This window comes from Pseudophryne corroboree, chromosome 6 (genome assembly GCF_028390025.1).
Source record: "Pseudophryne corroboree isolate aPseCor3 chromosome 6, aPseCor3.hap2, whole genome shotgun sequence".
In the NCBI taxonomy this organism is placed as follows: Eukaryota; Metazoa; Chordata; class Amphibia; order Anura; family Myobatrachidae; genus Pseudophryne; species Pseudophryne corroboree.
The window spans coordinates 780,695,199-780,720,480 of record NC_086449.1 but is presented as its reverse complement, the minus strand read 5'-3'; the positions used below and the strand labels follow the sequence as shown (position 1 = coordinate 780,720,480).

Below are 25,282 nucleotides of genomic sequence, written 5' to 3'. Positions count from 1 at the left end.
TATTCCAAAACCGCAGTTGTTCCGACGACACGTCTGCTGGTCCTAGGGATGATTCTGGACACAGTCCAGAAAAAGGTGTTTCTCCCAGAGGAGAAAGCCAGGGAGTTATCCGAGCTAATCGGGATCCTCCTAAAACCAGGAAAAGTGTCAGTGCATCATTGCACAAGAGTCCTGGTAAAAATGGTGGCTTATTACGAAGCGATTCCATTCGGCAGATTTCACGCAAGAACTCTTCAGTGGGATCTGCTGGACAAATGGTCCGGATCACATCTTCAGATGCATCAGCGGATAACCCTATATCCAAGGACAAGGGTGTCTCTCCTGTGGTGATTACAGAGTGCTCATCTTCTAGAGGGCCGCAGATTCGGCATTCAGGATTGGGTGCTGGTGACCACGGAGGCCAGCCTGAGAGGCTGGAGAGCAGTCACACAGGGAAAAAATTTCCAGGGAGTGTTATCAAGTCTGGAGAATTCTCTCCACATAAATATACTGGAGCTAAGAGCAAATTTATAATGCTCTAAACTTAGCAAGACCCAATATTACAGCAAGATCCTATTCTAAGAGACATTCTCCCCATTAACCCAAGAGTGATCTTCAAAAAGAATAAATCATTGAAAGATACCCTAGCTCCGAGTCAGTTGAAAGAAGTATGTGCAACAAACATCGAAAGTAACGAAACGTGGCTACCATCTAGACCACACGGTTTTTACAGATGCAATAGATCTAGATGTCTAACATGTAATTATGTGATAAATCGCACCATTAATGTAACATGTGCACTTGATGGAACTAACTTTACACTGAAGGAATTTATGAATTGTGAAACTAGTTGGGTAATATATCTCTTACAATGCCAATGCAAAATCGGCTATATAGGAAGAACTACCCGTAAAGTTAAATCAAGGTTCCTTGAACACAGAAGAAATATTCTTAATAAAAAAATGGACCACAGTGTATCCAGGCACTTTTTTGAGTGCCATCAGGGTAATCCAGACTCTCTAACAATAGTATGTCTAGAACACATTAAAGCCACACAGAGAGGAGGAGATAGATTTAATCGGTTGCAGAGACAGGAAATCCATTGGATTTTTAAGATGAATACACTGCATCCATATGGACTAAATGAGGGTATGGAATTAAATGCAGTAATCTAGATATTAGAATGAGGTGTATATATACCAGAGGATGCTACACCTAGGACCTGCCACTTTATGTACCTTTCTGTACTCTTTTTGTGTTGCCTAATATTTTTTAATTGTTATATATATATACACCTTTTAAGATGCCATATGACATGTTGTTTCTAATTGAGTCAGTAAGATGGTCTTTACTAGTATTTGAAGAAGTAAAACCAATGCCCTGATGAAAAGATGAAAAATTGTAAAATACAAAATGAGCTTAATTTTCCCTTTTGATGGCCTCCCTTTGTGTCTGATATGATTTGTGATAATCAACATAAATTCTGCACTCTAGTATAAAATCTGTGTTAATTATGTTATAATTGCTGATCAAAATGTATAAAGATCTGTTTCTAAACTATAATGCAATCCATGCTGTTTGTATTGAATCAGACGTGCGTTTAACTACAGATAATATTACATCAGCAATAAAAGAACTGTATTGACCTTAAGTACAGCTTGGACATTGAAGATCCCATATCCAATAGAATGGTTTGTTTACAAACTGCATGTCCAATGATTGCCTAAATGAACTGCATCGACCATAAGCACAGTGTGCAAATTGAAGATTTTTTCATCCAATAGAATGGTTTGTTTACAAACCGTACACCCAATGAATGCATCCATTGGGAACTAATGTTTTGAATGATTCCGGAGCACGTGACTGTGTCACATGATCGCGGACTCCGTCACGTGATCTGATGACGCGTCGTTCGACAGTGGCTTTGTCACATGATCGCGGACCTTGTCACGTGGTCCGAAGACGCGTCGCCCGTTTATGTGAACGCGGGCTATTTAGCACCTGAGATTATAAACAGTGTTCTTAATGGTCGATGTCATACTGTTAGCTGTTGGGCAATGCAGATCACGTGATTTATGACACCTAATCCACGTGACTGCCGGGTCTACAATCACTAGAGGCTCATTATAAATAATAGGAAGTGAAGACAGTGAAGTCCATTGCCCTTAATGTGTGAAATTCCCCTAGTTCTTAAGAAAAATGACACTTTCATTTATGCAGATGGATTATTTGTTTTATTAACATAAATTCTAGCACTCGTTTTTAATATTAAAAACATATTTTATGATGAATTTGCCTCCTCAACCAAAATAAGATGTTTGAAAGTTGATTTTGAGATATTGTATATATAATTGATGTTGCAGACAGGTGTTGTGGATTAACCAATTTGTACCCTATATAAGGGATGACTGCCTCAGAGAGCATATACCTTTGATAAAGCTGCCCCTGGAAGTCAGCGAAACGCGTAAGGACCAGATTAGTGGACCGTGTGGCACTACCATCCAGGACATTTGGACGGTGGACCTTCTTCAGAACAAGACTGGGATTTTCTCGGATAACCTTTCCACTATTAAACGGAGGACCTATTTCCCACAACCGGTGTGTCGAAATCTCCTCAGGCTGAGATATCACCAGGGAATGTGACATTTGGTTCTACCAGGATCGGTAACTATAAACAGAGAGACTTACCACTCTTACCCAGGAATTATAGGTTCACCAACCACTGGCTATCTAGTAGTGCCGTGCACACGACCATTCAGCTCGATTCAAGTCAGTCATGTTTTAACTTGTATACACAAATGCTCTTATGTGCAATCACGTATTTTAACTGACCAAATAGAAACTAAATAAATATTGATTGATCTTTTACACCTGTCTGCATACATTGGTTTACTGTTAATATTCAATTCTATCTTGTATACCACTAAGCGCTGTCTTTGGTACCTAGAGTACATTTGCATATGAAACTTAGCAAGACCTCTGCTTCAAGGTCAGCCGGTATTGATCCAGTGGGATAACATCACGGCAGTCGCCCACGTAAACAGAAAGGGCGGCACAAGAAGCAGGAGGGCAGTGGCAAGACTGCAAGGATTTTTCGCTAGGCGGAAAATCATGTGATAGCACTGTCAGCAGTGTTCATTCCGGGAGTGGACGACTGGGAAGCAGACTTCCTCAGCAGGCACGACCTCCACCCGGGAGAGTGGGAACTTCATCGGGAAGTTTTCCGCATGATTGTGAACCGTTGGGAAAGACCAAAGGTGGACATGATGGCATCCCGCCCGAACAAAAAACGGGACAGGTATTGCGCCAGGTCACGAGACCTTCAGGCGATAGCTGTGGATGTCCTGGTAACACCGCGGGTGTAACAGTCGGTGTATGTGTTCCCTCCTCTGCTTCTCATAACCAAGGTATTGAGAATTATAAGACGTAGAGGAGTAAGAACTATACTCGTGGCTCCGGATTGGCCAAGAGGGACTTGGTACCCGGAATTTCAAGAGATGCTCACAGAGGACTAATGGCCTCGGGAGCTAAGAAGGGACTTGCTTCAGCAAGTACCATGTCTGTTCCAAGACTTACCGCGGCTGCGTTTGACGGCATGGCGGTTGAACGCCGGATCCTAAGGGAAAAGGCATTCCGGAAGAGGTCATACCTACCCTGGTCAAAGCCAGGAAGGAGGTGACCGCACAACGTTATCACCACATGTGGTGAAAATATGTTGCGTGGGTGAGGCCAGGAAGGCCCCACGAAGAAATTTCAACTAGGTCGATTTCTGCACTTCCTGCAAACAGGAGTGTCTATGAGCCTCAAATTGGGGTCCATTAAGGTTCAAGTTTCGGCCCTGTAGATTTTCTTCCAGAAAGAATTGGCTTCAGTTCCTGAAGTCCAGACATTTGTCAAGGGAGTATTGCATATACAGCCCCTTTTGTGCCTCCAGTGGCACCGTGGGATCTCAACGTAGTGTTGGGATTCCTCAAATCATATTGGTTTGAACCGCTCAAATCTGTGGATTTGAAATATCTCACATGGAAAGTGACCATGCTGTTGGCCCTGGCCTCGGCCAGGCGAGTGTTAGAATTGGCGGCTTTGTCTTACAAAAGCCCATATTTGATTTTCCATTGGGACAGGGCAGAACTGCGGACTCGTCCCCAGTTTCTTCCTAAGGTGGTGTCAGCGTTTCACCTGAAACAACCTATTGTGGTGCCTGCGGCTACTAGGGACTTGGAGGACTCCAAGTTGCTAGACGTTGTCAGGGCCCTGAAAATATATATATATATATAATTCCAGGACGGCTGGAGTCAGAAAGTCTGACTTGCTGTTTATATTGTATGCACCCAAAAAGCTGGGTGCTCCTGCTTCTAAGCAGACTATTGCTCGTTGGATTTGTAGTACAATTCAGCTTGCACATTCTGTGGCAGGCCTGCCACAGCCAAAATCTGTAAATGCCCATTCCACAAGGAAGGTGGGCTCATCTTGGGCGGCTGCCCGAGGGGTCTCGGCTTTACAACTTTGCCGAGCAGCTACGTGGTCAGGGGGGAACACGTTTGTAAAATTCTACAAATTTGATACCCTGGCTGAGGAGGACTTGGAGTTCTCTCATTCGGTGCTGCAGAGTCATCCGCACTCTCCCGCCCGTTTGGGAGCTTTGGTATAATCCCCATGGTCCTGACGGAGTCCCCAGCATCCACTAGGACGTTAGAGAAAATAAGATTTTACTTACCGATAAATCTATTTCTCATAGTCCGTAGTGGATGCTGGGCGCCCATCCCAAGTGCGGATTGTCTGCATTACTTGTACATAGTTATTGTTACAAAAATCGGGTTATTATTGTTGTGAGCCATCTTTTTTTTTTTTTTTAGAGGCTACTTCTTTGTTATCATACTGTTAACTGGGTTCAGATCACAAGTTGTACGGTGTGATTGGTGTGGCTGGTATGAGTCTTACCCGGGATTCAAGATCCTTCCTTATTGTGTACGCTCGTCCGGGCACAGTACCTGGCTGAGGCTTGGAGGAGGGTCATGGGGGGAGGAGCCGGTACACACCATGTGATCCTAAAAGCTTGCTTTTGTGCCCTGTCTCCTGCGGAGCCGCTATTCCCCATGGTCCTGACGGAGTCCCCAGCATCCACTACGGACTATGAGAAATAGATTTATCGGTAAGTAAAATCTTATTTTTAGTGTGCTGGGGGAATACCGGGGTGGGGGGAGCACCTACCCTCTCTGTGTCTGCTATTTATTATACCTCACCTTTCTGTGTTCTGGGTTTCATAAAGTTTTTTAATTTTTTAAAGATGCGTTCTAACAGGTCATTGAGAGCCTCGTTAGTGCCTACTGTTTCTGAAACTACTCCTCATGGATAGAGTGGCACTCCAAATTCTGTGGAACTATGCATCCCAGCATGCCCTGCCACATTGCTGTTAGGGCATGCTAAAACTGTGGCAGAGCCATGCTGGGATCTGTAGTTGCACAGAAGCTGAAGTGTTATGTTACCTCCCTCTGTTCTAGGATGTACGTGGGCACAGTCCAAGCCCTCTCCGTCTGATCACGTTGGTCTCCTCGGTAGAACCCTGTTCTTTGGCTGAATCCTGCGCAGTCTGCTCTCTCCCGTGCATTTCTTTGTACCTGTATCCGTGCTAGTTGTAATTAGTAGCTCACGATTATCAGTGTTGTTGTTACATTTGTGTTTTGTTACATACATTAATAAAAAGAATATAATATCTGTAATGCATTGCTATGAATTTCATGGTGCTTACAGGTGGTGTTGATGACAATGATGATTTGTGCAACCACCAGTTGCTTTTCTCGTACTGCACAGGAGTATTTACCCAAATATAAGAGAACCTACTAGTACTTCACGCTAATCCTGTGGGAGGTGTTCTCCTTTCTGAATGATCAAATAGTTTTTTGCCAATATGTAGAAAAGAACCAATAAAAAAAACTGTAGTACATTACTTCAATAAGTCAAAAGATATAAACACCCTAGGTCACAGGTTCCCAAACGCTGTCCTCACAGTCCTGGTTTTAAGTATATCCATGCTTGGCCACAGGTGACTTAATTCGCTCCTCAGTCAATTTGATTTAAACATCTGTGCTGAGCCATTATATTCCGAAAACCTGGACCATTGGGGTGCCTTTAAGGCCGCGTTTGAGAACCTGTGGATTATATGATCAATCACCGACACTTTCCTAATATGTTTCTTTGATGGATATATGGCAACTCCATTCAACTCTTCCTCGGAGACCGGGAGGAGTTTTTCTTCTCCGTCGGTTAAATCCATGATTTGTATGAAGGAGAGAAAGAAGAGAATCCCAGGGCAACTTTGTATGGATAAGACCATGTACACTTTCTTATGTTTTTATAATAGCATTGACATTAGAGGTGTGGTGACTCTTCTACTGTTCATCTGCTAGTTTGTGTGTTCCTTTGCGCAGTCAAATCTATTTGTTTAGTTCCGCACAGGCGTTTCGCACATACAACATACTCCCATTCAACAACGGTGTATAAAAGTGTCACTTTTCAGAATCTTCATCACTTACATATATATTCTTGTTTGGTCATCAGGCATTCATATGAAAAACCAACCCCAATCCAGACACAAGCCATTCCTGCAGTCATGTCTGGCCGTGACCTGATTGGCATCGCCAAAACTGGAAGTGGAAAGACCATCGCCTTTCTCCTGCCTATGTTTCGCCACATCATGGACCAGAGAACCCTGGAAGAAGGAGAAGGCCCAATATGTATGTGTTAACACTAAGCAATCAGTGCTTTGCAAAAGTAGTCACTGCTAAGACCATAAAATAGGACGAATGGAAGGGTGCAAAATATATTCAATAACCGTAATACCCCTTTCACACCGCCGCTTCGACACGGGTTATTGCCGGTTTACCCTGAGTCGCGGCTCTCTGAAAGGGTTTAAAAAAAACAAACTCCCATCCAGTGACCTGAGAATCCAACCTGGGTAGCTACCTGTGTTACGGAGCAGTGTGAACCCTATGGTGAGCCAACTAAGCGGTTCTTGAAGATGTCAAGCACAGGTAGAGTAGAAGCCCCAGTAATAACCTGGGTCCAGCCTGTGTTGTAAATTGGATTCCTGCTGCTGTGACGTGGCTTGAAACCCGTGTTCAGCGACCTGGCTGGATCTGGGCTTTTAGTCTAAAAGTGGTATGAGTTTGCTTTCATCACATCCATTATTGCTATGAAAATGTATGTCTTTATTACACTCCCCTGCTGTAAGTAATGGTATTGGTTGTCTCAAATTTGTGTGCCATCTATAAAAGGAGTTGTCCTATAGCCTCGTGCTTTTCATATAGGCACATAGGTTGTGATATTCTGAAGTCACAAATAAAACTTTTCTCCTTCATCCACTAGGGGACACTGGAGCATATAAACAATGGGGTATAGACGAGTGGATTATTGGAGCCTGGCACTTTTTTCAGGAAGTGTAGCTGGCTGCAAGCAGCGTCCTCCCTGGGATCAATGTTACGGACACTCCACCCGTCACTATCCTGCTCCAGGAGTATGGCAGACAAAAAAAATAATTTCACTGTGCTTACGTTATTGCGACGGGCTCAGTAACGGAGATCCCTCCCACATCTTTGAGGCAGGGCTTTGTTTGTGCGGTGGGAGCATTGCAGGGAGGGTAGACTGAGAGTGTAGACATGCACTGTGTCTCGGTGTGCATTGTTGGACACAGTTATCTATGTGTCCAGCCAGTAAATCAACAAGATCTGCAAGAGAATTATGGACTGGACAAAGCAAACCATTCTGGCAATATTTGCAGTGCTTATATCGAGAGTTTGATTATCTTACTATCACCTTGATGGCGTCTTGGATGAACCAGAAGGTGGAGCATTTTTGGTCAGGGGATCCAACACGTGGATCCCACAGGCTTTTCATCTAAGGTTTTACTTTCCATTACTGGTGATGCTAACTCGCATAGTCAAAAAGTAAAAGGATCTAAGTGCTCTTGGTGGCACAGGGTTGGTCATGGCAGTCTTGGTACACGGACATTCACTCTTAAATTTTCTGATTCTGGGCGAGATGTATCAAAGATTGGAGAGAGATAAAATACCAATCAATCAGCTCCTGTCATTTCTCAAACACAGCCTGTAACATGGCAGTTAGTAGTTGATTGGTTAGTGCTTTATCTCTCTCCACGGTTTAATACATCTCTCCCTCTGTCCAGTGGGGCTTGGTTAGAGATAGTCAGCCGGTGCCACTTCTGTGCTTGTGGTACCAGTTATCCCCCAGTGGATTCTGTAGTAAGGATTTAACACAAGTATAAAAATGTATACTGCCTATAAGAAGTCTTTGATTTTACTCGTTAATTTAAGGTGATTTTAATGTATGTTTTATTTGTTTCTCTAGCTGTCATAATGACCCCAACCAGAGAGCTGGCTTTGCAAATAACAAAAGAGTGCAAGAAATTCTCAAAAACGCTGGGACTGAGGGTGGTCTGCGTCTATGGTGGAACTGGCATCAGTGAGCAGGTAAAGACAGGTCTGCTGAGTGTGTGAAACATTAATAATGTACTGTATGTATTTATAGGTCTATGCTGCAGATTTGTTGTTGAATGTGTCCTAGATTGAGTGACGTTATAACACTTGGGAGAGCTCAGAGGCACCCGCATCTCTATAGGGTTGTAGTTATGTGACCGGCGGTCAGGAGACCGACCCTAACATCCCGCCCACTCCGAATCCCGACAGTCGGCACCCACTAGTGGGTGTCCACAACACCCATAGAGTAGGAATATAACCTGTGGCAAGCGCAGCTCGCCACCGAGCCCGCATGGCGGCGAGCACAGCAAACCCGCATTCTGCGGCAGGGATCCCGGCCGCTGGTAAGCCATACCCAAACCTCTATCTATTCAAGTTGTCTGGTCTACAGAAGAGAATATTGAAGACCCCAATAGTGAAAAACCGTTTATAACATGTTTTCTCTAACGTCCTAAGTGGATGCTGGGGACTCCGTAAGGACCATGGGGAATAGCGGCTCCGCAGGAGACTAAGCACATCTAAAGAAAGCTTTAGGACTATCTGGTGTGCACTGGCTCCTCCCCCTATGACCCTCCTCCAAGCCTCAGTTAGATCTCTGTGCCCGAACGAGAAGGGTGCACACTAGGGGCTCTCCTGAGCTTCTTAGTGAAAGTTTTAGTTTAGGTTTTTTATTTTCAGTGAGACCTGCTGGCAACAGGCTCACTGCATCGAGGGACTAAGGGGAGAAGAAGCGAACTCACCTGCGTGCAGAGTGGATTGGGCTTCTTAGGCTACTGGACATTAGCTCCAGAGGGACGATCACAGGCCCAGCTTGGATGGGTCCCAGAGCCGCGCCGCTGGCCCCCTTACAGAGCCAGAAGGCAGAAGAGGTCCGGAAAATCGGCGGCAGAAGACGTCCTGTCTTCAACAAGGTAGCGCACAGCACTGCAGCTGTGCGCCATTGCTCTCAGCACACTTCACACTCCGGTCACTGAGGGTGCAGGGCGCTGGGGGGGGCGCCCTGAGACGCAATAATAAACACCTTGGATGGCAAAAAATGCATCACATATAGCTCCTGGGCTATATGGATGCATTTAACCCCTGCCAAAATACATAAAAAAACGGGAGATAAGGCAGCCGATAAAGGGGCGGAGCCTATCTCCTCAGCACACTGGCGCCATTTTCCCTCACAGCTCCGTTGGAGGGAAGCTCCCTGGCTCTTCCCTGCAGTCACTACACTACAGAAAGGGTTAAAAAAGAGAGGGGGGCACAAATTAGGCGCAGTATTAACTATACAGCAGCTATAAGGGGAAAAACACTTATATAAGGTTATCCCTGTATATATATATATATATATATATATATATATATATATATATATATATATATATATATAGCGCTCTGGTGTGTGCTGGCAAACTCTCCCTCTGTCTCCCCAAAGGGCTAGTGGGGTCCTGTCCTCTATCAGAGCATTCCCTGTGTGTGTGCTGTATGTCGGTACTTTTGTGTCGACATGTATGACGAGAAAAATGATGTGGAGACGGAGCAGATTGCCTGTAATAGTGATGTCACCCCCTAGGGGGTCGACACCTGAGTGGATGAACTGTTGGAAGAAATTACGTGACAGTGTCAGCTCTGTATAAAAGACAGTGGTTGACATGAGACAGCCGGCTACTCAGCTTGTGCCTGTCCAGACGTCTCATAGGCCGTCAGGGGCTATAAAGCGCCCGTTACCTCAGATGGCAGATATAGACGCCGACACGGATACTGACTCCAGTGTCGACGGTGAAGAGACAAATGTGACTTCCAGTAGGGCCACACGTTACATGATTGAGGCAATGAAAAATGTTTTACACATTTCTGATAATACGAGTACCACCAAAAAGGGGTATTATGTTCGGTGAGGAAAAACTACCTGTAGTTTTCCTGAATCTGAGAAATTAAATGAGGTGTGTGATGATGCGTGGGTTTCCCCCGATAACAACTGATAATTTCTAAAATGTTATTGGCATTATATCCTTTCCCGCCAGAGGTTAGGGTGCGTTGGGAAACACCCCCTAGGGTGGATAAAGCGCTCACACGCTTGTAAGGGCTCTATCCTCTCCTGAGATGGCCGCCCTTAAGGATCCTGCTGATAGAAAGCAGGAGGGTATCCTAAACTGTATTTACACACATACTGGTGTTATACTGCGACCAGCAATCGCCTCAGCCTGGATGTGCAGTGCTGGGTTGGCGTGGTCGGATTCCCTGACTGAAAATATTGATACCCTAGATAGGGACAGTATATTTTTGCCTATAGAGCATTTGAAAGATGCATTTCTATATATGCGTGATGCACAGCGGAATATTTGCCGACTGGCATCAAGTCTAAGTGCGTTGTCCATTTCTACCAGTAGAGGGTTATGGACACGTCAGTGGTCAGGTGATGCGTATTCCAAACGTCATTTGGAAGTATTGCCTTATTAAGGGGAGGAGTTATTTGGGGTCGGTCTTTCAGACCTGGTGGCCACGGCAACAGCTGGGAAATCCACGTTTGTACCCCAGGTCGCCTCTCAACATGAGAAGACGCCGTATTATCAGGCGCAGTCTTTTCGTGGATAAGCGGCCAAAAGGTTCCTCATTTCTGCCCCGTGACAGAGGGAGAGGAAAAAGGCTGCAGAAATCAGCCAGTTCCCAGGAACAGAAACCCTCTCCCGCCTCTGCCAAGCCCTCAGTATACGCTGGGGCTTTACAAGCAGAATCAGGCACGGTGGGGGGCCCGTCTCAATGAATTTCAGCGCGCAGTGGGCTCACTCGCAAGTAGACCCCTGGATCCTTCAGGTGATATCTCAGGGGTACAAATTAGAATTTGAGACGTCTCCCCCTCGCCGTTTCCTAAAGTCGGCTTTACCGATGTCTCCTTCTGACAGGGAGACAGTTTTGGAAGCCATTCACAAGCTGTATTCCCAGCAGGTGATAATCAAGATACCCCTCCTGCAACAGGGAACGGGGTATTATTCCACACTGTTGTGGTACCGAAGCCGGACGGCTCGGTGAGACCGATTCTAAATCTAAAATCTTTGAACACTTACATACAGAGGTTCAAATTCAAGATTGAGTCACTCAGAGCAGTGATTGCGAACCTGGAAGAAGGACTACATGATGTCTCGGGACATCAAGGATGCTTACCTTCATGTTAAAATTTACCCTTCTCACCAAGGGTACCTCAGGTTTATGGTACAGAACTGTCACTATCAGTTCAGACGCTGCCGTATGGATGGTCCACGGCACCCCGGGTCTTTACCAAGGTAATGGCCGAAATGATGATATTCCTTCAAAGGAAGGGAATTTTAGTTATCCCTTACTTGGACAATTCCCTGATAAGGGTAAGATCCAGGGAACAGTTGGAGGTCGGTGTAGCACTATCTCAGGTAGTGTTGCTGCAGCACGGTTGGATTCTCAATATTCCAAAATCGCAGCTGGTTCCGACGACTTGTCTTCTGTTCCTAGGGATGATCCTGGACACAGTCCAGAAAAAAGGTGTTTCTCCCGGAGGAGAAAGCCAGGGAGTTATCTGAGCTAGTCAGGAACCTCCTAAAACCGAGCCAAGTCTCAGTGCATCAATGCACAAGGGTTCTGGGTAAAATGGTGGCTTCCTACAAAGCAATCCCATTCGGCAGATTCCACGCAAGAACTTTCCAGTGGGACCTGCTGGACAAATGGTCCGGGTCGCATCTTCAGATGCATCAGCGGATAACCCTGTCACCAAGGACAAGGGTGTCCCTCCTGTGGTGGTTGCAGAGTGCTCATCTTCTAGAGGGCCGCAGATTCGGCATTCAGGACTGGGTCCTGGTAACCACGGATGCCAGCCTGCGAGGCTGGGGAGCAGTCACACAGGGAAGGAATATCCAGGACTTATGGTCAAGCCTGGAGACATCACTTCATAAATATCCTGACGCTAAGGGACATTTACAATGCTCTAAGCTTAGCAAGACCTCTGCTTCAAGGTCAGCCGGTGTTGATCCAGTCGGACAACATCACGGCAGTCACCCACATAAACAGGGTGGCACAAGAAGCAGGAGGGCAATGGCAGAAGCTGCAAGGATTCTTCGCTGGGCGGAAAATCATGTGATAGCACTGTCAGCAGTATTCATTCCGGGAGTGGACAACTGGGAAGCAGACTTCCTCAGCACGACCTCCACCCGGGAGAGTGGGGACTTCACCCAGAAGTCTTCCACATGATTATAAACCGTTGGGAAAAACTCGACAGGTATTGCGCCAGGTCCAGGGACCCTCAGGCAATAGCTGTAGACGCTCTGGTAACACCGTGGGTGTACCAGTCAGGGTATGTGTTCCCTCCTCTGCCTCTCATACCCAAGGTACTGAGATTGATAAGATGGAGAGGAGTAAGCACTATATTCGTGGCTCCGGATTGGCCAAGAAGGATTTGGTAACCGGAACTTCAAGAGATGCTCACGGAGGATCCGTGGCCTCTACCTCTAAGAAGGGACCTGCTCCAGCAAGGACCCTGTCTGTTCCAAGATTTACCGCGGCTGCGTTTGACGGCATGGCGGTTGAACGCCGGATCCTGAAGGAAAAAAAGGGCATTCCGGATGAAGTCATCCCTATCCTGATCAAAGCCAGGAAGGATGTTACCGCAAAAACATTATCACCGCAAATTGGCGAAAATATGTTGCGTGGTGCGAGGCCAGTAAGGCCCGACGGTGGAAATTCAACTGGGTCGATTCCTACATTTCCTGCAAACAGGAGTGTCTATGGGCCTGAAATTGGGGTCCATTAAGGTTCAAATTTCGGCCCTGTCAATTTTCTTCCAAAAAGAGCTAGCTTCAGTCCCTGAAGTTCAGACGTTTGTAAAAGGGGTACTGCATATACAGCCTCCTTTTGTGCCTCCAGTGGCACTTTGGGATCTCAATGTAGTTTTGGGTTCCAAAAGTCACATTGGTTTGAACCACTTAAATCTGTGGAATTAAAATATCTCACATGGAAAGTGGTCATGCTGTTGGCCCTGGCCTGGGCCAGGCGCGTGTCAGAATTGGCGGCTTTATCCTGAAAAAGCCCTTATCTGATGTTCCATTCGGACAGGGCGGAATTGAGGACTCGTCCTCAGTTTCTCCCTAAGGTGGTTTCAGCGTTTCACCTGAACCAACCTATTTGTGGTGCCTGCGGCTACTAGGGACTTGGAGGACTCCAAGTTGCTAGACGTTGTCAGGGCCCTGAAAATATATGTTTCCAGGAGGGCTGGAGTCAGGAAATCTGACTCGCTGTTTATCCTGTATGCACCCAACAAGCTGGGTGCTCCTGCTTCTATGCAGACTATTGCTCGTTGGATTTGTAGTACAATTCAGCTTGCACATTCTGTGGCAGGCCTGCCACAGCCAAAAATCTGTAAATGCCCACTCCACAAGGAAGGTGGGCTCATCTTGGGCGGCTGCCCGAGGGGTCTCGGCATTACAACTTTGCCGAGCAGCTACTTGGTCAGGAGCAAATACGTTTGTAAAATTCTACAAAATTGATATCCTGGCTGAGGAGGACCTGGAGTTCTCTCATTTGGTGCTGCAGAGTCATCCGCACTCTCCCGCCCGTTGGGGAGCTTTGGTATAATCCCCATGGTCCTTACGGAGTCCCCAGCATCCACTTAGGACGTTAGAGAAAATAAGAATTTACTTACCGATAATTCTATTTCTCATAGTCCGTAGTGGATGCTGGGCGCCCATCCCAAGTGCAGATTGTCTGCAATACTTGTACATAGTTATTGTTACAAAAATCGGGTTATTATTGTTGTGAGCCATCTTTCAGAGGCTCCTCTGTTATCATGCTGTTAACTGGGTTCAGATCACAGGTTATACGGTGTGATTGGTGTGGCTGGTATGAGTCTTACCCGGGATTCAAAATCCTTCCTTATTGTGTACGCTCGTCCGGGCACAGTATCCTAACTGAGGCTTGGAGGAGGGTCATAGGGGGAGGAGCCAGTGCACACCAGATAGTCCTAAAGCTTTCTTTAGATGTGCCCAGTCTCCTGCGGAGCCGCTATTCCCCATGGTCCTTACGGAGTCCCCAGCATCCACTACGGACTATGAGAAATAGAATTATCGGTAAGTAAATTCTTATTTTTTGGAGCAAACTGTCCCTAAAAACAGAAGCTTGTCGTCTGCCTATAGCACGATAGTGTCCTACTTGCTACCCACCAACAGAACTGGAATTACATGGGCACAGATTAAGCAACCCTTAGTGGAATACAAGAGCTGTGTATCCAACTAAAGAATCAAAGCTGCAACGACAAAGAACCTATGCATTGCGGAAGTACATGATGCAGCCTTTGATTCCAGGGGACTTACAGCAATGGCTTCAGCCAACGTAGTGGTAGTGCAGAATTCTCTAGATAAGTTAATGCATCCAAAATTCTATCTCCCCTTCTTATTCTATATGGGGCACAACTAGATAATTACGTGCACCTCAGCAGGAGAGAGTACCTTCTTTCCGCAGAATAAAACTAAACTGGATGGCTTTCTCAGAAAGAGTTCCTTTAATCTCTCAAATGGGAAGCAGTCCTGATACTAATCTTTAAACAACTAACTGGTTCCTAAGGTACATTGTGTTCCAAAAACCGTTCTAAGTTCTCAGTGACCAGCACACCCTGCTGATTGAGGTCTATGGGCTTAGAGTTATTATTATTATTATTATCCTTTCTTTATATGGCGCCACAAGGAACAAGCAGCGCCCATTACACAGTACATAATTAAATGAGCAAACAAGCATACAGCACTTACAGTTCAATATAGTATAGGAAAGGTATGGAAAACCAGGGTTAGGTGCCATCAAAGGGAGTATGGAGTATAAGTGTAAGTAAGAAAAGGAAAGGCACATGAGGAAAGAAGACCCTGCTCTTGCGAGCTTACAATCTAAAAGTTAGAAAGGAATCTAGCTTGCTTGTCACACAATGCTTTCTCATTCAGTTCAACTTCGTGTTCAGCACGCCCAGAGGATATGTTAAGTATTTTCCAGAACATCCTTCCAAACAGGTGATTCTTTTACCAAGCTCCGTAAAGTCAAGGTTGCTCCATAAAGATTAAGATTGCCATTTCAGTCTCCTCTTGGTGATGTAAAGGGGACGGATCCTCAGTCAGTGTTTTGGCTGTAAAGGCACTCATCAAGTTTCCCAGATGGCAGCTACTCTATTCATGTCAAGAGAAAGCAAGTTTCTGGTGACCATGGGCAATGAGCCCTCCTATCCCGATCATAGCCACTTCATATGTTTTAACTTGCACAGTGCAGTCTCCCCTGTCACTTGTCTCCGACAAGTCTTCACCAAGGTTACAGCCTCCGTTTTGGCATTCTTTTGGCCTGAGAAGGTCATGATCATTCTGTGTTTCCAGCACACATGGATGAACGCCTGGATCAGGAACTTGATGGGGCAACATATTGTGCTAAACATTTTGGAAAGACATTATTGGATAATCATAGGTCCATGTCATCTTTGGTGCTGATGACTCCAATACATTCCTAGGTCTTTATATCGTTATGGTATGACAGCAGTTTTTCCCCAGGGCAGTTCAGTTGCTAATCTTTACCCTTATGATCTTACCCTTTCCCAGCCATCGGGTCCTGCGTGTGGGAGTACATTCTCCTGGGTATTCCTAGAACATTTCTCCCACACCTTACAAGCCTCCTCAAACCATCTGACAAGGTAGTTGCCAACCCTGGGGTGTACAAGACCTTGTAGCAGGTAGTCATGATGGACTCCATCACTCAAGGATTGGGTGCAGTCCTGCACAGTTGCACTTGTAGAAACGTGGTTTTGGTAGTCTCCCCGGTTACAGAAGGTCAAAGCACCCCTGATGTATTAACTGATCCACAAGGGGGCACTCACATTCTCTGATGGAATCCCTTCACACAAAGTGTTGTTTTTTTGTAGCCTCTGAGGAAGCTCATTGTAGGAATGGTCCCTTCTATCTTAGGGTCAGTATAATTTATCAGCTGAGAGCATAAGTGATGATTAATGTGCTAATTATCTAGTCTTTCCTGACTCCTCTCTTTGCTTTGTTTTTTTGCAGATTGCTGAACTAAAACGAGGTGCAGAGATAATAGTTTGCACTCCGGGTCGCATGATCGATATGTTAGCTGCAAACAATGGTGAGTTTGTGTCTTCTGTTATGTCATATTGGGGGTGAGGGGTATTTTCAGAATTGCAAGTTTTGGTTTCCTTAGAGCTGTTATTGTAGAATAGCCACACTCCATGCTGAAGCTGTGTGACTTGGCACAAATGCTTCATAATGTTACAGGACAATAGATGCACAGCTGTACGCAGTGAAGCTTTGCATTTCCTTCCAAAATGATGATTATTCTGTTATTGCCGGACAGATGTATTTTACGTGGCTAGAACTCCGGTTTAAAACAGCTATATAATGGCAGAATGTGATTTACCAACTTCTCCTCTCCATGTTATTTTCGCCCCTCTTGTCTATGTAGCTGTAGACAGAAATGTTCAAGTATAAATATACCCAAGACCTTATTGTTCAAGGAGATGGAGTTTAAATAAAACATTATAGAGCCTGTCATCATTGTGGTTGGTTTACTTTGTCCTCCTGGCAACAATTTGCTTTGGGATCTTTTGTTATACTCTGGTGCGCTTGGAGAGGCATGAGGTTCGAGCCACTGGACATGGGCGTAGCTACAGTAGGGGTTCGGCTGCTAAGGGGTCCGGCACACCTCTGGGGCCTGGCCCTCCCCCTGCACCAACCATACTAAATCAATACTGCACAGGGCAGATGCTGACCTCTGGATCCCTGTGGACGGCTTTACCTTTTCAATGTGTGTGCTGGCCCATGTACCGGCTGGCTCTGGCTCTCGTCACTGATGCATTACAGGGAGGAGACAACTCAAGGCCACATCCACGTCTTCTCCCAGTAATGCATCAGAGATTTGTCATTCTAAAGAGGCCAAGTGAAGGTGTTGACCACTGTAGCCAATCAGATTCAAACGGTCATTTTATAGAATGTACCTGATAAGTGATAACTAGGATCTGATTGGTTTCTCTGGGTAACTTTTCCACTCGTCTTCCTTTGAAGGTTTGATAAATCTCCCCCTAAAGTCACTTACAAAACACTTATTGAAACGGTCAATACATAATCAGAAGTGTTAAATATAATTTTGGGTGGACATCACCTCTGTTAAAAATAATGAAGCACTAATTGTCCCAATAATAGCAGCTTTATGGATATTATCCAGGCTTATGATGTGCATGCTGTATTTGTCTGTTATTGCTTTGTACCATGAACAAAAAACCTTACTAAACTGTTACATTGTTTAACTTCTGTGGGGGAAAAAATATATCCGTGCAAGATATATAGAACTGGATTCCAGGACTTCCCTCTCCTAAGGTAGGTTTGTTCCGCGTTTTGTCAGAATGCAGTTTTACAAAGGGCAGCGAGCTGCTGTAAGTATGGTAAGGTGTTTGTAGAGTTGGCTACTCTAAAATGTGACATCGTTGCATCTAAATATAGGGGCGGATTCTGAGTCGCATGAGTTTCTGTTGATGGACGCATGCGGCAAGCTATTGCATACAGCGTATGCATTTATACATCTAGACAAATCTACTTCCTACTCTGAGTCGTACAGAGTTTGGCCAGATCGGTCGTTCTATAAAATAGGTCGTTTGGGGGCAGGAATTGGGAGGGGGCAATACTGTCTGATGTAACCACCCTGTCATGTGGTGGTGTATCAAAAGCTCTGTGTGATTCTGAGTTATGCGTACGGAGAAGGGAAGTATGTGACTGATATTGATGAAGATGGCGGCGGCAGGGGTAAATCCAGTTGGACGGCACGGCTTTTCCAGTTGCACACGCACGATCCCCTGCATTATTTGAGCAGATACTCTCATAAGCATACAGTAGTAAGTCTGGCTTCCCGCAACTACAGCCACTTTCTGTGTGACTCAGAATCAGCCTGTAGTACGTGATCTTCAAGTACCTGGAGCGTACATTGCTCCGTGTTTTCTAGATATCTTACATTAAGATACAAAGTAATGTCTGAGCCACAGGTGCCTTTCGTACAACATCCTACAATTAAAGGTCCTTCAAGATTGGTTTTGAGCACTAGTAACTCCACTTTAATCCTTATCAACCTGAAATGGAGTTTTTTTAACAATATGTGACATTCTCCTTATTTCTTGTTTTTGTAATCTATATATTGGAGCACTTAGTTCTGGTTAGCAACGTTTTTTTATTTTGTTTAAAGATATTGCATCTGGGTTAGTCAAGTAGCAGTAAGTGTTGAATGGTTCCCTAAATTAAGCGGTGGTCTTCATATGGGCTCTCTGCTTCCCGCACATGCTCTGTAATCTCTAATATGTTCTTTCCTAGGTGAATGCGGTCATATTATGCCTGACGTGGCTCCAGGCTCCACCTCAGTCTTAGTTTTAAGATGTTTGCTTGGAGAGGGCTGAATTATACAGGTCCTCCTAGCCATGAGATGGTACGCAAGTGTAGGCCTTACCCAAACCAGATACCAGAGGGCCTAATCTAGTGTTCCGTGGGGATTTGCTTAGTCAAATGAAGTTCTGTTAGGATTAAAACATTTATTTCAGCCATTTTGTTTGAAAGAAAATGTTATTGCCGCAGGACAAACTGAAATTAAAGTTTAACGATTCCCCCCCACTCATTCTTTCTGTGTGTGCAGGTCGAGTAACAAACCTACGACGGGCTACATACGTTGTACTGGATGAGGCCGACAGGATGTTTGACATGGGTTTCGAGCCACAGGTAAGTTAGGCGCTTTTGGTTTAAAAGGGAGAAATAAATGGCTAAGAGCCACACGGGTGTACAGATGGAGCCCTGCTCGTCTATCCCCTTAATAGGATTAACTTTAGCTAGGGCAGTCGGACTTAATCCCCTGTTGTAATGACTTAATCCCCTGCTGTATTGTTCTCTCTGTATTGTATTGCAGCTGAGAACAATAGATGACAGGTTTATGCTAATAAGCCTTGGTGCACCTAGGCGCAGCAGAGAAGGCTAGATGAGCGAGGCTCCATCTGTATAATAGTCTCATCGTTCCGGACAGTCATCTGCCTTGCAGAGGCTTATTAATTGCCATCACTGGTCTGTGGTTAGCACTTAAGCCAGAGGTTCTCAAACGCAGTCCTCAAGGCACCCTAACTGTCCAGGTTTTAATTATATCCATGCTTGGCCACAGGTGACTTCATGGGTATCTCAGTCAATTTAATTTACCCATCTGTGCTGAGCCTTGGTTATACTTAAGACCTGGACTGTTGGGGTGCCTTGGGGACTGCATTTGAGAACAACTGACGGTCGGTCTTCAAATCAAATTAAATAACACAACTTTCAGATATGTATAAAACATTATTTTTTTCTTTTTCTTGGTTTTATTCATAATGTGTGGGAAATGTGTATACTATTAGTGGCTTGAAACAGAGTTATACACAAGTGGAATTGTAACTGATGCCAAGCAGTGCGGTTTATTGAACAAGTCATGGTAGCTGTACTCACTGTTGCACTGGTAGAGGGGGAGCATGAGGCGGCGTTTGTAGCAGAGCTGGGTTTAGACAGATTGCTGGCCGATGACTATCTCCTGGATGCCGGTGTAGGGTACTGGAACAGCGGTATCGTGGGGTAAAAGATCTCTGGTCTCTTGAGCTAAGGAGGAGACTCTCACTTTGTTACTCATACACTGTAATCAGATGGTGCAGCAGCAGTAGTACTGGCAGCCATCTTGGTAAGGGAATGAAGTCTTATCCCCAGAAAATCCTGCGCAGTAGCACTCTTATTCTAACACATGATAGGGTCAGTCCCAGGCCGCTTTAAATTACTTAGAGGCGACAGAGATGGTTTGATTCTTTTTCTTGGAGGTGTTCGCCCATTTCTCTGAAAATACGTTCTGCATTTATTTGTTGCTTTTGGACAATTGCATGTCTGATTTTGCATTAAAATACGAGAGGTCCTATGATTTTCTTTCTATATAGCCTCCTTTTATTTATGATTGTATCATTTCTTCCGAAACCATGTTAGGATCGTACAAGTGAATACCCAGTTTATACCATCTTCATGATTCTTATAACAAGAAATTTGTGTTAGATGTCATCAGAGACACATGTCCTTTTCATAAGTTTTATGTTAAATGCAAAGGAAAGTTTTTGTTTTTACTCCAACATTCATAAGGTGACTATACTTCCTAGATCAGCAGTTGTCTAGCATGGAATCTTCCACATGTCCCGTGTTCTGATCATTAATCAGACGCTATCCAGCTCCGCTTGCCAAAAATTGGAATGCAGTATTTAGTTATTGTAGTGGTTCCCAAACTGTGTGCCGTGGCACCCTGGGGTGCCTCAGGACGCTTGCAGGGGTGCCTCGGGTTGGTGGTCCAGGACCAATTAAAATTATTTATGGTCAATGTAATGGGCAAAGCCAGTGCTGGTGGCTGGCAATCATAAAGTATGTGGACAAACAGAAGTAAATCTTGTCCCTCACCACACAATTGACCCTAATGATGACATATAAGCACAAATTTACTTAATTTTATATTTTTCTTTATTTCTCAATAAGAAACCTTTGGCCTAGGGGTGCCGCGAAAAAAATTCTGATACTCTAGGGCGCCGTGATTGAAAAAAGATTGGGAACCACTGAGTTATTGTCATACAGCCAGATACAATGCTGCTTGTACTCCCTTATTTAGCATATTGGCTTCTAATAGTGTTTACTGTATATGTTTCCCACACTCAGAGTTGGACACAGTACTTTATATAGTTTCAATTCTTATGCATAGTGCTTCAAGTTTTATTCATTTGCTGTGCCCTGTTTTTTTAACAATTGTTGCTATTTTGTAGCAATGTTTGGTCAGCAGGAGATGGATGAATACACTGTTGCAGATCACACTACTTCAGTCGGTGTCTGTCCCTGCTAAGTGTTAACGCGAACATTCAATCGCAAGAGTAGAGACTGCCTGTGTTGTAGCGCACACTGGCTGCTAATTGTGGTTATTGTGCAGTGTCTGAGTTGAATCTAAGAGTAGCGTTTGTGTAACGAGGCTCCTAGCGCCCCCACCAATGCACATTGAAGCTTAATCTAGTGTTCATTCTAGCACCCTGCACCTTTCAAATCCTGTGCAGTTCCACTTTCATGCCTGGGGTGTTGCTCTCTGCTCTGGTGCTTCTCAGCACACACAGGTCTGTATCACAGCACTGAGTAACAGATCAGAGTGTGCATCACAGCAGAGAGCGACACCCCAGGCAGGAAAGGGTGTGCAGGGTGCTAGAATGAACACTATTAATCATAGTGTGAAATCTGCCTGAGAGAAAACCGGTGGGGTTGCTCACCTGCAAAAGTTATACCAAAGGCACAAAAAATGGGACATGGTCTTGTGCCCGCTAGGCCACACCCCATTTTCACGCACGCGCATGATATCTGCTCTATAACTTGACTACAGATATTTGAGGCTCTTTGCCTCTGGCTGGTTAGCCACCCCTGCTTTAGAGTATGGTGGAGAAATGAGAGACTTGGAAGACGGAAAATTTATTAAGCAGCTGCATGTTTCTGTAGGATCCATCATAAAAATAATCTGTTCCTATGGCATAGCTATGTAGCCTTGCTCATCTTACTGCAATGCTGCATGGAGTACCAGGCTGTGACTATTTGCAGCCGGCAGTTGCTCAATGAGTTCCATTAGGAATTAATGGAGCGATTGCCGGCTGAAAATAGTAGCAGCCCGGTATGCAGTGCAGCAAGCCGTGTTGCAGAATGCGGCATCGCAGCATAATGGAGCATGGTTTCATCTTTATGTTCTCCAGGGCTCATAGGATCTGGATGTATAATAGATTTTCAGTTACACAGGGCAAAAGAAGCAGATAAGATTTCCCTAAAGACATGAACATTATTAAGTAAGGCGTGAGTTTCCTGTGTCAGGCTTCTAAAGAAATAATTATTCTGGGAGCCAAGGGACAATCCTCTACCATTGTAGCCAGACTTATCAGGAGAATACCCTCACAGAACATTTCCTCTGAGATTGTGTGCTTGGGACTCATGGGGATGTTTTCTTTAGCCATTGGCACCTTACCATGGGCAAACTGGGGCCTAAGCTGCAAGAAGAAAGACGGCAAGTGTTGGGAACACCATAAAAGTATCCTCGATCTGATAATTATCACAACAGACAAGGGAGGAGGTGCCTCACTTGGTGGCAACATCCAAAAATATTGGAGGAAGCAATTGCGATAACAGAGCCACAATGGACAGTGCAGTCAAGCCTAAACAGCTGAGGAACCCATCTTCACCAGCAGCGTAGCTCGAGGTCTGTGGGCGCACGGAGAGAAGTGGCTTGCCATCAAAGCAAGAAAAGTGTGGCATGCAGTCCATGACTTTGAAATTGTGATTGCAAAAAAGCATCTAAACCAGTGGATCTCAAACAGTGTTCCATGGCACTCTGGGGTGCCTCGGGATACTTGCAGGGGTGCCTTGGATTGGTGGTCCAGTACCAATTCAAATTATTTATGGTCAACGTAATAGGCAAAACCAGAAGCAAATCTTGTCCCTCACCACACAGTTGAACCTATATACGCTTTTCCATATAAAACAAGAAATAGTGTCCTCATGGTGACAAGTTGTGATGATGCTCAGAATGTTTTCTATGAATGCTAGCTGTGATGCCATTCTTGGCTCAGTCTTTATTATTCAGATTTTCCTATAACGCCCCATAACTGAAACTGGCAGCACTTTACAGAATTATATATCGTCACCCAATAACTATTTCACAGGTGTAATTCAAACCATAATGTTCAATTCAATTTTGTACAGGTCATGAGAATCATAGACAACGTTCGGCCAGATCGACAGACTGTTATGTTCTCCGCCACGTTCCCAAGAGCCATGGAAGCTTTAGCACGGAGAATATTGAATAAACCCATAGAGGTCCAAGTTGGAGGCAGAAGTGTTGTGTGCTCTGATGTGGAACAACATGTGGTGAGTATTCGGAGGGTGCAGTGTTGTAGGGGGGACTGATTGAGGGTCCCTTTACTTGTATACTTCATAATATCGCCCTGTCCATTAGGGAGCTATATAAGATTAGGGTGTTGCTGCTTGGTGATAGTGTCACCTGTATACATGGCAACTTCTAGCATAACGGCTGGTTCTGACAACTGAATATATATACAATTACTGGCCGTTAAGCGATGAATTGTTTAAGCGTTGGAATAAATGATCGTTCTGTTTCATTTAGATTGTAATAGATGAAGACAAGAAGTTTCTTAAATTGCTGGAGCTTTTGGGACATTATCAGGAGTCGGGTTCCGTCATTGTATTTGTCGACAAACAGGAGCATGCAGATGGATTGCTGAAAGACTTAATGAGAGCGTCGTACCCCTGCCTGTCACTTCATGGAGGTACACCTTACTCTTACTATTGCAGTATTCTTATGCCTACATGAAAAACAGTTCGTTTGTGTCACTGTTACTATATGTATAGTCTTTGGTTTCTAAGTTGCCGTAAAGCTTCCTGCGCACCATCCAAGGAGATGGTAAACGTTAAGCGCAGACTAAAATAGGTAGTATATAAAGTCCTATAGATACAATACTGTACTGTAGTTGGCATGAGTGTGTAGAGCAGGCAACGGAGAGAGGCCCCTGCTCAGACAAGCTTACAGTCTATAGGGGATATAGTTGGACACAAAGGAAAGAAGAAGACTACAGAGACTGCAGAGTTAGGAGGAGGGGAATGTAAACTTGAGTTTTAAGGACACCCCAGTGATGAGGAACAGCCCAGGAGAAATTCTGAATGTGATGTCGGGAGCGTTGATCAGGGAGGTGGTGAGGTGGCAATCACTAGCAGATAGAAGAGGATGGGAGGGCGAGTAGGGAAATAAGGCCGGGGATGTAGGGAGGAGTGTTGAGAGTATTTAATTTTCTCTAACGTCCTAGTGGATGCTGGGGACTCCGTCAGGACCATGGGGATTAGCGGCTCCGCAGGAGACAGGGCACAAAAATAAAGCTTTAGGATCAGGTGGTGTGCACTGGCTCCTCCCCCTATGACCCTCCTCCAAGCCTCAGTTAGGTTTTTGTGCCCGTCCGCGCAGGGTGCAATCTAGGTGGCTCTCCTAAAGAGCTGCTTAGAAAAAGTTTTTAGGTTTTTTATTTTACAGTGAGTCCTGCTGGCAACAGGCTCACTGCAACGAGGGACTTAGGGGAGAAGAAGTGAACTCACCTGCGTGCAGGATGGATTGGCTTCTTAGGCTACTGGACACCATTAGCTCCAGAGGGATCGAACACAGGCCCAGCCATGGAGTCCGGTCCCGGAGCCGCGCCGCCGACCCCCTTACAGATGCCGAAAAGCGAAGAGGTCCAGAAACCGGCGGCAGAAGACTTTTCAGTCTTCATGAGGTAGCGCACAGCACTGCAGCTGTGCGCCATTGTTGTCACACACTTCACACCAGCGGTCACGGAGGGTGCAGGGCGCTGCAGGGGGCGCCCTTGGCAGCAATGAGAATACCTTGTTCTGGCTAAAAAATACATCACATATAGCCCTTGGGGCTATATGGATGTATTTAACCCCTGCCAGGTCTCACAAACTCCGGAGAAGAGCCCGCCAAAATAGGGGGCGGGGCCTATCTCCTCAGCACACAGCGCCATTTTCCTGCTCAGCTCCGTTGCGAGGAAGGCTCCCAGGACTCTCCCCTGCACTGCACTACAGAAACAGGGTAAAAAAGAGAGGGGGGGGGCACTTTTTTTGGCGTTTTTGATATATATTAAGCTGCTATAAGGGAGACAACACTTCTATAGGGTTGTTCCTATATATTTATAGCGCTTGGGTGTGTGCTGGCAAACTCTCCCTCTGTCTCCC

At 45.2% G+C, this 25,282-nt stretch overlaps 1 protein-coding gene across 1 annotated transcript in view; it reads left to right on the top strand.

The window, feature by feature from the left end:
- Window positions 1-25,282, top strand: part of DDX46 (DEAD-box helicase 46) — an 81,125-nt gene that overhangs the window by 24,004 nt on the left and 31,839 nt on the right. The window contains exons 10-15 of the mRNA XM_063928740.1: window positions 6,538-6,713; window positions 8,344-8,465; window positions 16,502-16,580; window positions 19,125-19,207; window positions 23,246-23,410; window positions 23,667-23,829. Coding sequence (XP_063784810.1) covers window positions 6,538-6,713; window positions 8,344-8,465; window positions 16,502-16,580; window positions 19,125-19,207; window positions 23,246-23,410; window positions 23,667-23,829 — 788 coding nt within the window. The remainder of the gene's footprint in view (window positions 1-6,537; window positions 6,714-8,343; window positions 8,466-16,501; window positions 16,581-19,124; window positions 19,208-23,245; window positions 23,411-23,666; window positions 23,830-25,282) is intronic.